This window comes from Mauremys reevesii, linkage group 13 (genome assembly GCF_016161935.1).
Source record: "Mauremys reevesii isolate NIE-2019 linkage group 13, ASM1616193v1, whole genome shotgun sequence".
Classification (NCBI taxonomy): Eukaryota; Metazoa; Chordata; order Testudines; family Geoemydidae; genus Mauremys; species Mauremys reevesii.
The window spans coordinates 47,116,630-47,130,242 of record NC_052635.1 but is presented as its reverse complement, the minus strand read 5'-3'; the positions used below and the strand labels follow the sequence as shown (position 1 = coordinate 47,130,242).

General features: G+C 57.9%; 1 protein-coding gene across 2 annotated transcripts; it reads right to left on the bottom strand.

The window, feature by feature from the left end:
- Positions 1-11,528: 11,528 nt before the first annotated feature.
- Positions 11,529-13,413, bottom strand: ID1 (inhibitor of DNA binding 1, HLH protein). 2 transcript variants are annotated; one of them, XM_039497374.1, is made up of 2 exons: positions 12,663-13,413; positions 11,529-12,029 (listed from the first exon to the last, which is right to left on the bottom strand). In XM_039497374.1, the coding sequence occupies exons 1-2, from the start codon at positions 13,059-13,061 to the stop codon at positions 11,985-11,987; spliced, it is 444 nt and encodes a 147-aa protein (XP_039353308.1). In that variant the 5' UTR covers positions 13,062-13,413; the 3' UTR covers positions 11,529-11,984. The 2 variants fall into 2 exon arrangements, with proteins under 2 accessions (XP_039353308.1, XP_039353309.1); XM_039497375.1 differs by having other exon boundaries at positions 11,529-12,026; positions 12,663-13,411.
- Between the last annotated feature and the right edge of the window lie 200 nt (positions 13,414-13,613).

Sequence of the window (13,613 nt, the reverse complement as noted above, 5' to 3'; positions counted from 1 at the left end):
CTTTGCCTTCCCTTGGGAACTCAGGGCTTGGCCGACTGATTCTGCTGGAGCCCTGCTGTACTGGGTAGATTAGCAATGTCAGAAGAGACGCAGAGCAGTTTCGGCAGCCCGCAGCTGGGGGGGGAGGTGCTGAGCCAAGGGTGTGGGGATCGGGATACAGTGCGGCTGTCCCCAAACAGGGGTCTGCCTTGCAATGGCGCCTGGGATGAGCCCAGTACAGACACACTCAAACCTTTAGCTCAGGCTGAGACCTGGATTAAACACAGCCAGGGCCTTCTACCCGACCGGATGGTGTCAGGCCTCACTCAGCCGCGCTTGGCCAGACTAGTTGCCGTGAAACCCCCCAAACCAGTTTGTTGGGATCTTAGTCTCACATCCCTCCCCAGTCCAAGTGACCGCTGGGCTCGGCTGCTGTCACCAGCCCATGGACCTTGGCCAGCAGAAACAAAGGAGCTGCAGAGGCTGAGAACTCGTGCAAAATTCCAGCAGATTTTTCTTTATTTCAAATACGACACGGCCACCTATGTGCAGCCCAAAGGAGCAACAGAGGCCTAAGGAGGGGTCATCCGATGGGAGGGCTCACAGCCATCACGCGAGGAGCTGGAGGGGGACTGAGTGGGCACCGGTGACCCCTTGCCTGGTGTAGCGTGACCTTAGCCAAGATGCCATGGACATGCAGCGGCGCTGGTTCTAGACGCCCCAGCTGCACAGTCCCCTCGCTGAGCCTTCAAACACTGCCTCCATCGGGGCTGCACCTCGCGCACAAGCTGGGCAGGGAGACGCGAATCCTGAGGCCTGACTGTCCCCTTTGAAGCAAACAAAGAGTGAGCCTGCACCAGGGCAGGGGACCGTGCACACTCCTGTCTTCCAGAGCTGCACTGTGACAGCAGTTAGTGGGGGGAGGGGGCTTTAGAGAGGCCGGATGAAAAATAAATGCATCCAAATGCCCGAGTCACAGCTCCTGGAGCCCCACTAGCAGCAGCTTGCTCCCGCCTAGAGCAGTGAGCGCTGGCTCACAGACAACGGGGAGGCAGTGCAGTGGCTGCAGCGGAAGCAGGAGGCCGGACTGTACCAGTGTGGAAGCTGCGTGCAGGGTCCGGCTGCAGCCCAGAGCCCTGGGTCAAGTGGGGTGAATCGGGAGAGCTGAGGAGACACTCCCCTGACTCAGAGCAGTGCAGGGGTGCAAACGCCTCTGCGCTGTAGCCTGTCGCAGAGAGCTGCACACGCAGCAGAGCAGGCTCCATTCAATCTCCAACCTCAGCAAAGCCCGTAAGGAGCAGGGCTCACGCCTGGAAATGACTCCAGATCCCAAAGCACACAGGTTCCACTGGTGTCAGTACGGCAGCAAGCCGAAACCCACTGTCCTGCTGCCAGGGGACCCAGCCTCCCCCCCTGCTCACTGCAGCAAGCCGAAACCCAGTGTCCTGCTGCCAGGGGACCCAGCCTCCCCCCCTGCTCACTGCAGCAAGCCCGAGCCCCAGGGCCCCTGGGGAAAGGGGACAGGGCCAAATTGCCCGAGGCAGCGTTGACTTGTTCCTTGTCTATGCAGCTGGGAGGGGCGGTGTGTGAGTTCAGCACACACTGCCATGGTGGAGCCAGTACCCGTTTCCAATGGTGCCAGCGAGCCGGGCCCATGCTCAGAAGGGCCCCAGCCTGCTCCGCGTGCACTGCGCCCCGAGACCCTGCCAGCCTGGCCGAGGGCTCCTCTCCGCCCCCTGGTCCCACCTGCCGGCTCCTATCTGCCCCCTGGCCACACCCCAGTGCACCTCCAGCTCCGGGCAGTCTCTGCGTCCCACCACCTGCTGCCTGGGATGGTGCAGGAGCCTGGCCAGTCTCAGCCAGTTTGTGGGGGGGGGGGGCAACGTGGGGGGCTTGACTTGGTCCCTCCCAGCAGGTGAGTCCTGAGGGCTCCTGGCTGGGACAGGCCCTGGCCTGGCTGATTGCGTCACTCCCGAGGGACCGGAGCGATTCCCCGCCCCGGCACCAGCCCTGGGGGCGCTGCCGGCTCAGCCTGGCAAACACAGTCGCCTCCCAGAAGGGGCTGTGAGTGTGGCCGGAGGTAGGGGGTGGGGGAGTGGGTTTCTGGGGGACCTGGTGGGGTGCTGGGCTGTGAGGGGGGTGGGGAAGATGTGTGTGTTGGGGCACTAGGGAGTGGGGCTGTGGGCAGGGGGGCGCTGGGCAGAGATGGTGTTGTGCAGGGCGCTGGGCATTTGTGGAGGGCGTCTGGGGGGCGCTGGGCATAGCGGGTCCGTGTGTGTGTTTGTGTTGGGCAGGGGAGGCTGTGTGGCGCGGCATGGGCCTGCCCCCAGGGGAAGGGTCACGCTGGCCCCACAGGGCTGGGCTTTCTCCTTTGCTTTGGTTAATCTAACATACAAGCCATTCAGCTGAATGCTTGGAAAAATGTAAGTAAGGGGCGTGGCCCGTGGGGAGGGTTTGCCTTGGCCACACCTCTTTTTAGGAAGGCCACGCCCACTTTTTCTTACCGCGCCCGGAGCAGGGACTGAGCCCCACAAATCACCTTCCCCGTCTGTCTGCAGCAGGTGGAGGCCGGGCTGTGACCCCCCCCGGCGAGGGTGAGGCGTAGCTGGTGTTGTTAGTGTGGATTGCGCCTTGTGCCCCAGCCGGGGGAACAGGCCTCGAGTGTCCCAGCAAGGAGGCACGTGGCCCCCGGCTCCAGGAATGTCTGGCGAATGTGAGCACTGATCACATCTCTTACTCTGATGCCAACCAGCGAGGTCACGGCCAGGTCAGGCCCTGGGCAGCACCTGTCGTCGACTCGGCAGCCCCCTTCCCTCCCCGTTGGCCCATCCGTCCGTCCGTCCGCAGGGACTTTGCGCAGGCAGGAGTGATGCTGAGCTAGCCAGGGCCTTTTATCCACCTCATCAGGGACCCTGACATCAGAGCCGGGGAAAGACGAGCTCTTTGCACCTGGCAGAGCAACAAAAGGGCTTAAGGAGCCACAGCGGCAGCGATTGTGTTGGGTTTCAAAGGGGACGGTCGCACTAACCCGTTCCCTTTCATCAGCCTGCAGGAAAGAAACCAAACCCGTCAGGCCCAGCTCCCGGATCATCCCAGGAGCCCTGAGGAAAACGGTCTCTGAGCAGCCCGTCTCGCTCGCCCTGAGCCCTCTCTCTGCTCAGCCCTTGTTGGGAGCCAGGGGGACAGCTCTGCTATTTCAGCCCCCAGCACCTCTCTTGCCCCATCGCAAAAACAGGCTGGCCTCAAACGCCTCACCCCACTCGCCTTGTGCCAGAGGAGGAAGACACCCCCCCCGTACTACACTGGGATCACAGTCCCACCCTGGGCTCTCTGGCCATCATAGGAACATAAGAACGGCCAGACTGGGTCACACAAAAGGTCCATCCAGCCCAGTATCCTGTCTGCCGACAGTGGCCAATGCCAGGTGCCCCAGAGGGAGTGAACCGAACAGGTAATGATCAAGTGATCTCTCTCCTGCCATCCATCTCCACCCTCTGACAAACAGGCTAGGGACACCATTCCTTACCCATCCTGGCTAATAGCCATTAATGGACTTAACCTCCATGAATTTATCCAGTTCTCTTTTAAACCCTGTGATAGTCCTAGCCTTCTCAACCTCCTCTGGCAAGTAGTTCCACAGGTTGACTGTGTGTTGTGTGAAGAACTTCCCTTTATTTGTTTTAAACCTGCTGCCTATTAATTTCATTTGGTGGCCCCAAGTTCTTAGATTATGGGAACAAGTAAATAACTTTTCCTTATTCACTTTCTCTACACCAGTCATTATTTTATAGACCTCTATCATATCCCCCCTTAGTCTCCTCTTTTCCAAGCTGAAAAGTCCTAGCCTCTTTAATCTCTCCTCAGATGGGACCCTCTCCAAACCCCTGATCATTTTAGTTGCCCTTTTCTGAACCTTTTCTAATGCTAGTATATCTTTTTTGAGATGAGGAGACCACATCTGTACGCAGTATTCAAGATGTGGGCGTACCATGGATTTATATAAGGGCAATAAGATATTCATCCCCACCCATCATGGTATTTCTGGTCACGTCCTGGCAGCCTGGGATTCAGAATAAGCAGGTGGGTTGGGTCTGATGGGCAATTTTGATGCCCAGTGTGAGTTTTACCCTCCAGCTTTTCTATGACCGCAGGGTGCAAACTGTGACTCCTTGGAACAGCTCAAGAGCATGACAGCATCTCTATGGGAAACTGAGTCGCCTCTGCTGCATTTGCTGTGTCTTTTGCTCTTTTCAGCATGGCTAATGCTGGAGGTGAATACTCCTCGCCTCCCCCTGAAGGTAGCGCAGGAGCAGGCAGCAAAACAAGGGCGCTGCTGTTCAGAGGCCAGATGAGTAAAATAAAGTGACCTGAAGGAAAGGGCTGGAATTGTGTCTTCTCCCAATTCTCCGCAGCCCCATGGCCTGTGTGCAATGCTGGGCATGCACAGAGCCCTTGGCACCAGCAAGGCTCAAAGCTCTTTGCAAAGGGGGGTGGGGGTCAATATTACAGTCCACAGTTGTCATATGGGGAAACTGAGGCACGAAGAGGGGCAGTGACTTGCCCAGGCCCACACACCAGGCCAATGGCCAAGACAGGCATGGAAGCCAGCTCTCCTGATGTCCCTCTCCATGTTCAATCCTCTGGACCCAGCACTCCTGGAGGAGAGGCCTTTTCCTTAGAAATCAACTGAGCTCCCTGGAGGAGGAGAAAAGCCAGCGCACCCACTGCATGGGTGTCAGGGTGTGGGACTGCATCCAGCCTGAGCACCTCATTGATGGTCTTCGGCACGTCATAAATAGAGGATCCACCAGAGGGCACCATTGCACAGGATTCGGCATCCCAGACTCAGCCCTGACCCATGGGGCTGGTACCTTTGCTGCTCTGCTCTGGCTGCCCCCTAGCAGCCCCAGGCCTGACCAAAGCCCGGGTTGCAATGGGGCCCAGGCAGGGCCTTGGTGTCTTCCCACTCCCTTGCTCACAGCCACACAGGGACGGACACTCACCCAGCAGCCAGAACCCCAGGGAATCAGGGACTCTGGCTTTACAGGGCATTGCTAAAATGGTCCCGTTTGTGACAAACCTGGGACCTTTCTGCCACTTTTCACTCCTGGCGAGTGCCTTCCCCTGTTGCTTGGCTGCTTGTGAGTGATTCCAGACCCAGCCTCTCCCCTTAGGCCCCACTCTAGACAAGGGTTTGCAAACACTGCCCTGGGGGTGCTCGCAACCTTCCCCAGCAGGATTCGCTGCCATATTCCTCCGTGCGGGCTCTGGAGACCTCCCAGCAAGGCAGGGGCTGGCCTCCAGCCTCGGGTGGCACTATGGCGGGTGGAGAGATGCACACAGCTGTTCCAGCTACAAGCACAGGGATCTGGGCCAACGTGTTCTCTTCGCCTCACCTTCCTCCTGGGCTGCAGACCCTGCAATTGCTGCCTTTGGCAGGATGACCCTGGTTGTCTCTCGAGCTCATTTATCCTCATTGCTTCCGTTGTTTCCCCTGGTATCTTGTCCCATGTGTTTGTTACTCTGTGCAAGGAAGAGCCCAGCTCAGATTCCCTCGGCTCGAGGGTGGGCGATGGATCTGCTGCAGCTGCTTTCTCAAGTGCCTTGAGAATCCCAGAGGCTCTAGAGTTGTCAGGCCTGGCTTCTCCTTGGGCTTCTCCTATGGGAGGGTGACCAGTAGATCGTGCGCTGCATTCCAGAGAGATGCTAATTGTGCTCCCGCGCAATAGCGGCATCACCTGTCGCATTCCCTATCCCTGAGATGAAAGCTGCCGCCCTGGTCACTTGTGATCATTAGGTAGAAACAGGAGTTAACCCAGATGAAATTCAACTGATCAGGGTTTTGTCTGTCCACACTGCCAGCTGACACCCTTCTCCACTTCACATCCCAAACTCTGTTAAACAGCTGCCAGGTTCCACCCGAGAGGTGGCTGCATTTCAGTGGCAAATTAAATTAACCCTATACAAAATTTGCCAAGAACTTTGGGGATCCCTTGGGACAAAAAGGGGGATATAAATTGAAGTGTTACTTAGGGTTATTAGTACTTCCAACGATAAGTCATTTCCAGTGGCCTGTCCCATTCAGCACATAGTCCCTTGCTGGGTTTCTTGATCCCTGACTAATTAGCTCACATTTCTCTTCATTGCCTGCTTGGCACCCGCAGGCCCAAGTGTGAAAACCAGAGCTGCCTGCATAGAACAGCTAAGGGCTCAAAACTGAACCCCACCCCCCAATCCTCCCTCACCTACTCCTCCCCAACTACCAAGGCATCCCCTGACAGCTGCCCTGCCTCTGAGTCCGTGGGCTTGCCTGGAGCCGGGAAATTGGCACAGGGGTGAGCACACTGATGGAGTGACACTGCATCAGTACAAAACAGGGCTGGGCCTAGTGCCACTTACCCTGGCAACTTCCCCCTCACACGCCTGCACCACACCTACACTGGCAGTTGCGCTGGGGTCGCTCCATTGGTGCAAACTGTATCTCCAGCATAGACAGGGCCTTAGCACACTTGAGACATGGGTGTGTTTGCCTTTTTTTTTCATGTAATTGACCCCTCAACCCCCCCTGCAGCCTTCTTAATCAGGAGAGACTAACACCATCCCAGTGGCAAATCCAGCCCCGGAATTCCTGGTACGCCAGCTGGGCCATCGAGCTGCAAGGACGGGAGCTGAGAACTGCGCAGAGAAAGGGGGCCAGGAGGATCTCGGGGTCCTTACGAGCTGCCCCATCGTCTCTCTTACACCCCCTGAAGGAGCGAAGGCTGTTCAGTCCAGCAGTGCCTATGAGAGGCTGCAGCTGGCCAGCAAAGTGGCAACCTGCAGGGGATTCCAGGCAAAGGACTCACTGCTCACTACAGCCAAGGTCCTGAGCCTGCCCAGCGCATGAGGGGTTAACCAGGGCAGGCTCCCCCAGGGAAGTGCTGCAGCTAACACTACGTCCCACCTCACGGCCAGCTGGATGGTCTGTGAGGGGCTCAGTGGGGAGGTTTTCTGGGGTGGGTGGCTCTGATGGGCCAGGTTAGCAGCCTGGGGCTCAGAGTCAGCCCAGGCCTCACTCACAGTTGCTAGCATGGCCACCCTCCAGCCGCAGGATCCATGCAGCACGGCTGCTCCGGGGCAGCAGTCTGCACAGTGCGCCAACCCCCCCAGAACAGCACCCCCTGGAATGCCAGGTAAGGCCCCACATCCCACGGGGGCGTAGCACCCTGCTATTCTGCCCTAACGTGTGCAGGAGCTGGGCAGAGCTTCAGGGGCCCCTTGCATTGTGCTTTCCCTCCTGACCAGCCACCCCGGGCACGGTACTGCAAATCCAGCACAACCCCGGCTCACGCCATGGCGCTGAATAGCCAGGCAACGGTGCCCATCTGCCAGGCTAGCTCAGTGCCCAGGGGGCCGCCTGCAGGTCACGCCGTTCCTGGAAGCTTGCAAGAGACACCCACGCTACTGGGATGTTCTCCCTTCTGTTTGGCTGAGGACAGGAGCCGGGAGAGGGGCGAGGGAGTCCACCTAGCTCTCCAACCCCAGAGTGGAGAAGGGGCTCCCAGGGCAAACTCCTCCCAGGAATGAATGGGACGGGTGGGGTGTGCTAGGAGGGGCTGGAGCATGCCCGCCTTCACAGACACCAGGGAAAAGGGCAAATGACTTGCAGTCCTGGAACACAATCACAGGAGCCACCCTGGATCTGAGAACAGCGACTCGCCTGCACGCTGACACCTGGGCACAGGGATCGCTCCATGCACTTGCGCCCAGGGAATAGGGTGTCCCGCATCCAACGGAGTCAAAGGCTCTCTCCTGTACCCGTACGCGCCGAGTACAGTATCCTGCACATGGAGGAGATGGGCCGTGGCTCTCTCCTGTACCCGTACGCGCCGAGTACAGTATCCTGCACATGGAGGAGATGGGCCGTGGCTCTCTCCTGTACCCGTACGCGCCGAGTACAGTATCCTGCACATGGAGGAGATGGACCGTGGCTCTCTCCTGTACCCGTACGTGCCGAGAACAGTATCCTGCACATGGAGGAGATGGGTCATGGCTCTCTCCTGTACCCGTATGCGCCGAGTACAGTATCCTGCACATGGAGGAGATGGGTCATGGCTCTCTCCTGCACTGAGGCCCTGGGGGTCGGGTTCCCCCTAGACCCAGCTGTCCATTGGGCCTCCTTGGTTGCGCCCCCTTAGTTCGGAATGTCACTGGATTCCGAGAAAAGTCTGTTCCATGCTAATTCTCAGTGAGTAAATCAACCCTGCTGCGGCATCTGGCGCCCCGGAAGGCTTGGGTGGGGTGAGTCAGGCCCGCCGCATAGCAGAGGCCAGCTCCAGTCCCGGCTGCGGTGCCCTTTGCCTGTCTATTGCCCTTTGAGGCATCCCTGCAGCTGGGGCTGGAATTACACAACCCCCTCTGATGCAATTTCCTCCTTCTGAGCGCTTCTATTTACAACCCTGCTTATGAGGTTTTGCAACAACGTGCGGCGGAAATGCAGGCAGGCCTGGTGTTTCCAAAGCGAGCAGCACCCTGCACCCCTCATTCCCTCACCCCTGCGAAGTCACTGCAGCATTGGCCCTTCACAAGCTCCTCCTGCTTCAGCAAGAGGCCAGGCAACTCCCTCTTCAGCTCCGCGGTCACAGCAAAGGCAAGGAGCCTGCCTCCAATCGGGGCTGAACCGCTGACTCAAGGGATGACCTCGAACAAGTCACTTTTAACCGCCTTGTGCTTCAGTCAACTCAGCTGGAAAATTGGGTAAGGCCTCGACCTTCCTGCAGGCCAGATGCTGCTTCTGAGCTGGGACGATTCGGATTAAAAGAAAACTCACTGCCCTTTTCCCGGCCCCTGGGAGCCAGGGGAGGGGGCTACTGCGCTTCTGTCCCTGGCCCTTGGCTGCACCGTCTCATTCAGCCACCCACCTTCCTCCCGGGAAGCGAGCTATTCTTAGAGCCTTTCAAAGGGGCCGCAGGGCTAAGAACAGAGGGCTGCAGCCTGCGAAGGAAACAACTTGTGTTACACTAGTGCTTCGAGCTGAGCTCAGGGCCTCCTGGTGTCATGACAGTCCCTGCCCTGAAGAGCGGACCGTGGAAACAGGCAGCCAGAGGATGGGCGAAAGGACGACGCTTCGCAATCAGCAACGGGGGAACTTGGGCACAGAGGGATTCAGTGACTTGCCCAAAATCACACAGGGAGTTTGCACAAGAGCCAGACCCCCCCCATGCCAATGCCACCACACGAGTAGCCTGCACCCTTCTAATCATACACCCACACTTGCCTAGTGCCTCCCCTCCGAGGATCTCAAAGTACTTCACAAAGAGCAAGACATTCTGTCTTGTAACACCAGTGGGTGGCTGGTCAGATCATTGTTCCCACTTTCTGGCTAGAGAAACTGAGGCAGTGATGTGACTTCCCCAGTCACACCAGAAATCAGTGGCAGAACTCGCAACAGAACCCAGGTGTCCTGCCTCACAGCACTGTGCCCTCACCGCTCGATCTACCAGTTCACAATCAGCTGCCCGCACCTCCTTGGTTCTCCTGGCTAGTTACTCTACCCTGTGCCTGAGGACCCTCCTTCTGTTGTCCTGTACACGCCCGTGTGGCAGTGCTCATGGGCCTACAGGCAGAGCATGGGTCCAGGAAGAGAAATCACTGTAGAAAAAAAGCATGAAGTCAGATTGTCTCCTGCTGGAACCCCCAGTTCAATGGGTCATGGAAGCATTTCTAACTAACATGCTAAAGCAGGTAAGAACCAGCCCAGGCTAAGGGGAGCTGCTCTGTATGTTCTCAGTTGGATGTGGCTGGAAAGTGGTTAATCTATTTACTTTCCAAGCAGCAGTTGAAAAGAGGGAGTTTTGTGTGTAACGTCTCTCTCTCTGTCTCCCTCCGTGGGTCTCTTGTGCAATGTTTCTATGTTCCCAGGGCTGAGATGCAGCTGTGGGGGTGGGACGTTAGCTCCACAAGGCAGCCGTGTGTGCTAGGGAGGGGGGCTGAGTGTTTGTCTAATAGATCTGTGCCAAAGGCAGGCCGCCTGCCTGGGAAGGGCCTGCAGCCTCAGACAGAGAGGCGCCTGTGTACACCTGGGGAAGTTCAGGTTAAATAACTGCACATTCCTTAGCACACAGCTGATTGAAACATTAACAAACGGGCAGGCTGAGCCAGGCTCCAGATGGGCTGGGAGGGAGCCAAAAGGGAAAGAACAGAGCAACTCAGGAGAGGGAACAGCCGGCTCCTCCACTGGTGGCTGTGGGGGGGTCCTGTTAAACAGCAGAAACCTCAAAGCACAACTGTTCCCCCCCCCCCCGAATCCAGCCAGCTCCCCTGGCACAGGAACTGGCTCCCTCCCAGCACCTGCAGTGGGCAGAGGGGTTGGCACCTCAGCTTTACTTTTAATTGGGGGGAAATAGATATAGTTTAATGGTTAAAAATTCTAAGAGCAAATTGAAGCAGGGGGGTGGAAGTTTAGAAGACCGTGTGATGGAGGGGAGGGGGAGGCTTAGCCTCTGCACAATACAATGGAGGTGCAGCTGTTAGGGGGATTTAATTTGTGTCTCAGTCCTGGTGCATCCCACACTCCATTTAAACCCAGTTGATACCAGAAGGGGGGCAAGTTATCAGTTAACACAGACAAGATTGGATATAGGAGAGTACAAAGCTTCAGCTAGGCTGCTATTGAGGAAGGAGTCAATAGATGGACTGAGGGGGTCTTCCTCCCTCCCTCCCCAAAATGGGCTGTAACCAGGCTTAGATTTCATTGGTAAATGTCACTGCACACAGGATATTTCCATTAATAATCAGAGTTTATAGATGGCAAAGTAATAAAATGTGTGAACTCCTGTTCAGTTTAAGGCTATTTACTTTGTCAATGGTGATGTGTTTTTAAAGTGATAAAGCATTAGCTTTTTGAATCTCAACAGCTGTCATTCTAGTTAACACCTCCACTGTCTCTCCCTCCCCCCCCCTTCCCAAAATTGGTGGAAATTTAAGCTCAGGTTAGAATAGACATTTTTATACCTCTGAAAATATCAAGTTGAGTTCTGTCCACCTGGACCAGTCACCCAAACTGGCTGACCCATCACTTTCTGCCAGGGAGCCAGGACATACTCCAGCAGCAATGAGCCAGGAGGTTGGTACTGGCCCAATAGGTCCTTACAGGAGAGGATCAGCCCAGCCCTGGGGAGTAACACTCTAGTCAACCCAAACCCTCCCCAGCACACCTATTACACTGCCCCTGAGAGGGGTCAGTCCTGGGCAGCTGCAGAGGATTTACCTCATCTGAAAGTCTTCACTCCACCACAGTGCACTTCCATGACTAGATGAACCCAGGCTGTAGTTGCTCAGGGTTTCGGATTTGACTGTGAACCGGGGCTAACACTAATGCAGGCAGGCGTGGCCTTTATGAAGTGATTCAGTAAACGAACCGGTTTGCACCCACTGCCCTACAATTTACTAGTGCTGGTCACAGAGCCAGGTCCAGCAAAGCACCATTTAAAGCCCTGTTTAGAAGAGCCCCATTGACTGGCAGGGGCAGAGGGGAGCCAGGGCACAGGAACTACAAAAGGAGACAGTTCTTCATAAACAATCAGCATTTGTTTAATAACAAAAACTCCAACTATTGTAGAACAATATTCTTGGTAGCATCATTGTAATATACAATACAGGGAATATTCTCAGCAATCTGAGAAGGATACAGGTTTCATTTTTTTATATATATAAAGTTAAGAGTCTCCCATAGAGAAAAGTCTCAAGAGTCTTTGATGTCGCAGCAGCAGCAGCTGAAGAGCCAGGGCTGTTAGCCCTGGTTCCTGTTCCTCCTTCCAGGATCCCAGAAGGCTCCACACACAGGCGAACAGGAAGGCTCAGCACAAATTCCCCAGCCTCTTCTCCTTCCAGAGGCTCGCCACAGCTCTCCCTTCAGATGACCCCTGTGGAGCTGGTGGGGGGGACACCAGCCAGACCTCCCCCTTACGGGGAACAGAGCTGCTGCTCCTCAGCCCTAGGAGTGCCCCATGCTCCCAGGCAGGCGCTCAGTGGCAGAGGATCCTGTCGCTGGCACTAACACAGGCAGCCTGCTGGAACAGAGAGGAGGCAAAGGGTAAATCACAAGTCCTGCTCAGTCTCCCGGTCACAGGGCAGCACCTGTCCCTTGTGGCAGGCTTCCCTCCTCCCCATCTCATGCCTTCAGGAGAAAGGCCACTGCCCATCACCACAATGCCGCATAGGGACCTAGCCTGACCCAGCTGGGGTCACTCCACTCCTCCTGCAACCAGGCCAGGCCTTTCATAGTCACGGCCTTAGAGATATAGGCAGAGACTCTTCCCAAGCCTTCTCCCCACCCCTATTAGCCTTGCCTGGGGCAGGAGGCTCCAGGGGCTGGCTGCACTGGGCCTCCCCAGGTCTGGGAGCCAGATCCTGGGAACCCATAGCAGCAAAGGCAAGTACAGCCGCTCCGTCCCCAGGCACTGCTATGAGGAAGCCCACAGCAGGCTAGTCAGGCCACTCCAAGGGGCGAGAATCACATTTCCAGACGCAGAGGAGCAGGGCACCTCAAGGGGCGGGAGGCGGCCCTGGAGCCCAGCAAGCCCAGGTCAGATGGCAGCAGAGGGGAGCAGTCAGGGAAGCGGGCAGAGGGGCTCAGAGCACGAGGACGGGGAGCAGCAGCCGCCGGCGGGAAGGGGAGAGGGGTCCCGGTGCAGCCGTCTCACCTCGGCGGCGCCGCCGGGCTCCCCGTCGGGGCCGCCCCCCAGGGGCTGGCCGCGGGCCGGCGGGTGCTGCAGCTCCAGCTGCAGGTCCCAGATGTAGTCGATGACGTGCTGCAGGATCTCCACCTTGGAGACGCGGCGGTGGCGGGGCAGGGTGGGCACCAGCGCCTGCAGCCGCGAGTAGCAGCCCTTCATGTCGTAGAGCAGCGAGGCGGCGGCGGCCGCCTGCTCCGCCTGCTCCAGCAGGGGCAGCCCCCGCGGGGAGCCGCCGCCGGCCCGCGACAGCGACACGCTCTGCTCCGAGAGGCAGCGCACGGCCTCGCCCGCGCCCCCGCCCAGCCGCACCCGCTTCAGGGCGCAGCTGGGCCCGGGGGAGGCGGAGGCGGCGCTGGCGACCTTCATGCTGTACTGAGAGCGGGACGATGATCCGTCGGCGGCAGGACCCTGCGAGGAGCACTGACCTGCTCTGGGCCGCGCCGGCTACTTATAGAGTGCGGGGCCCTGGGGGGCGGGGCCAGCTCCCTGCCCAAGCAGCCAATCCGAGAGGCCCTCCTTGAGGGGGCGTGGTTTCCAGCCCGCCCTCCGCCCTTCTCCCTGCCGCGCGTTCGGAGAGGGTTTTAAAGGGACAGTGACGCGCAGAAACAAATGGGTTTGGGGGCGGGAGGGTTTCACGTGCGTGGGGAGGGGGGCGGCGCGCAGGTGGAGGCCGCTTGGGGGCATTTGGCTGAGAAAGGGGGAGGATTAAAGGAATGTGACAAGCACTTGGAATAGCTTTTTAATGACCGTTCCGACACCGCCCCCCAACTTGTTGGCAAAGCCCCCCCCCCCCGCAGACAAATCCAGCTGCCCCCCAGGATCTACCCCGGCGGGGCAAAGAGACAGAAACACGCCCCCCCCCCACCCCGCATGCAACAGGCAGAAGCCACTGCAAAGGGGCGGGGGGGGGGGGGGACA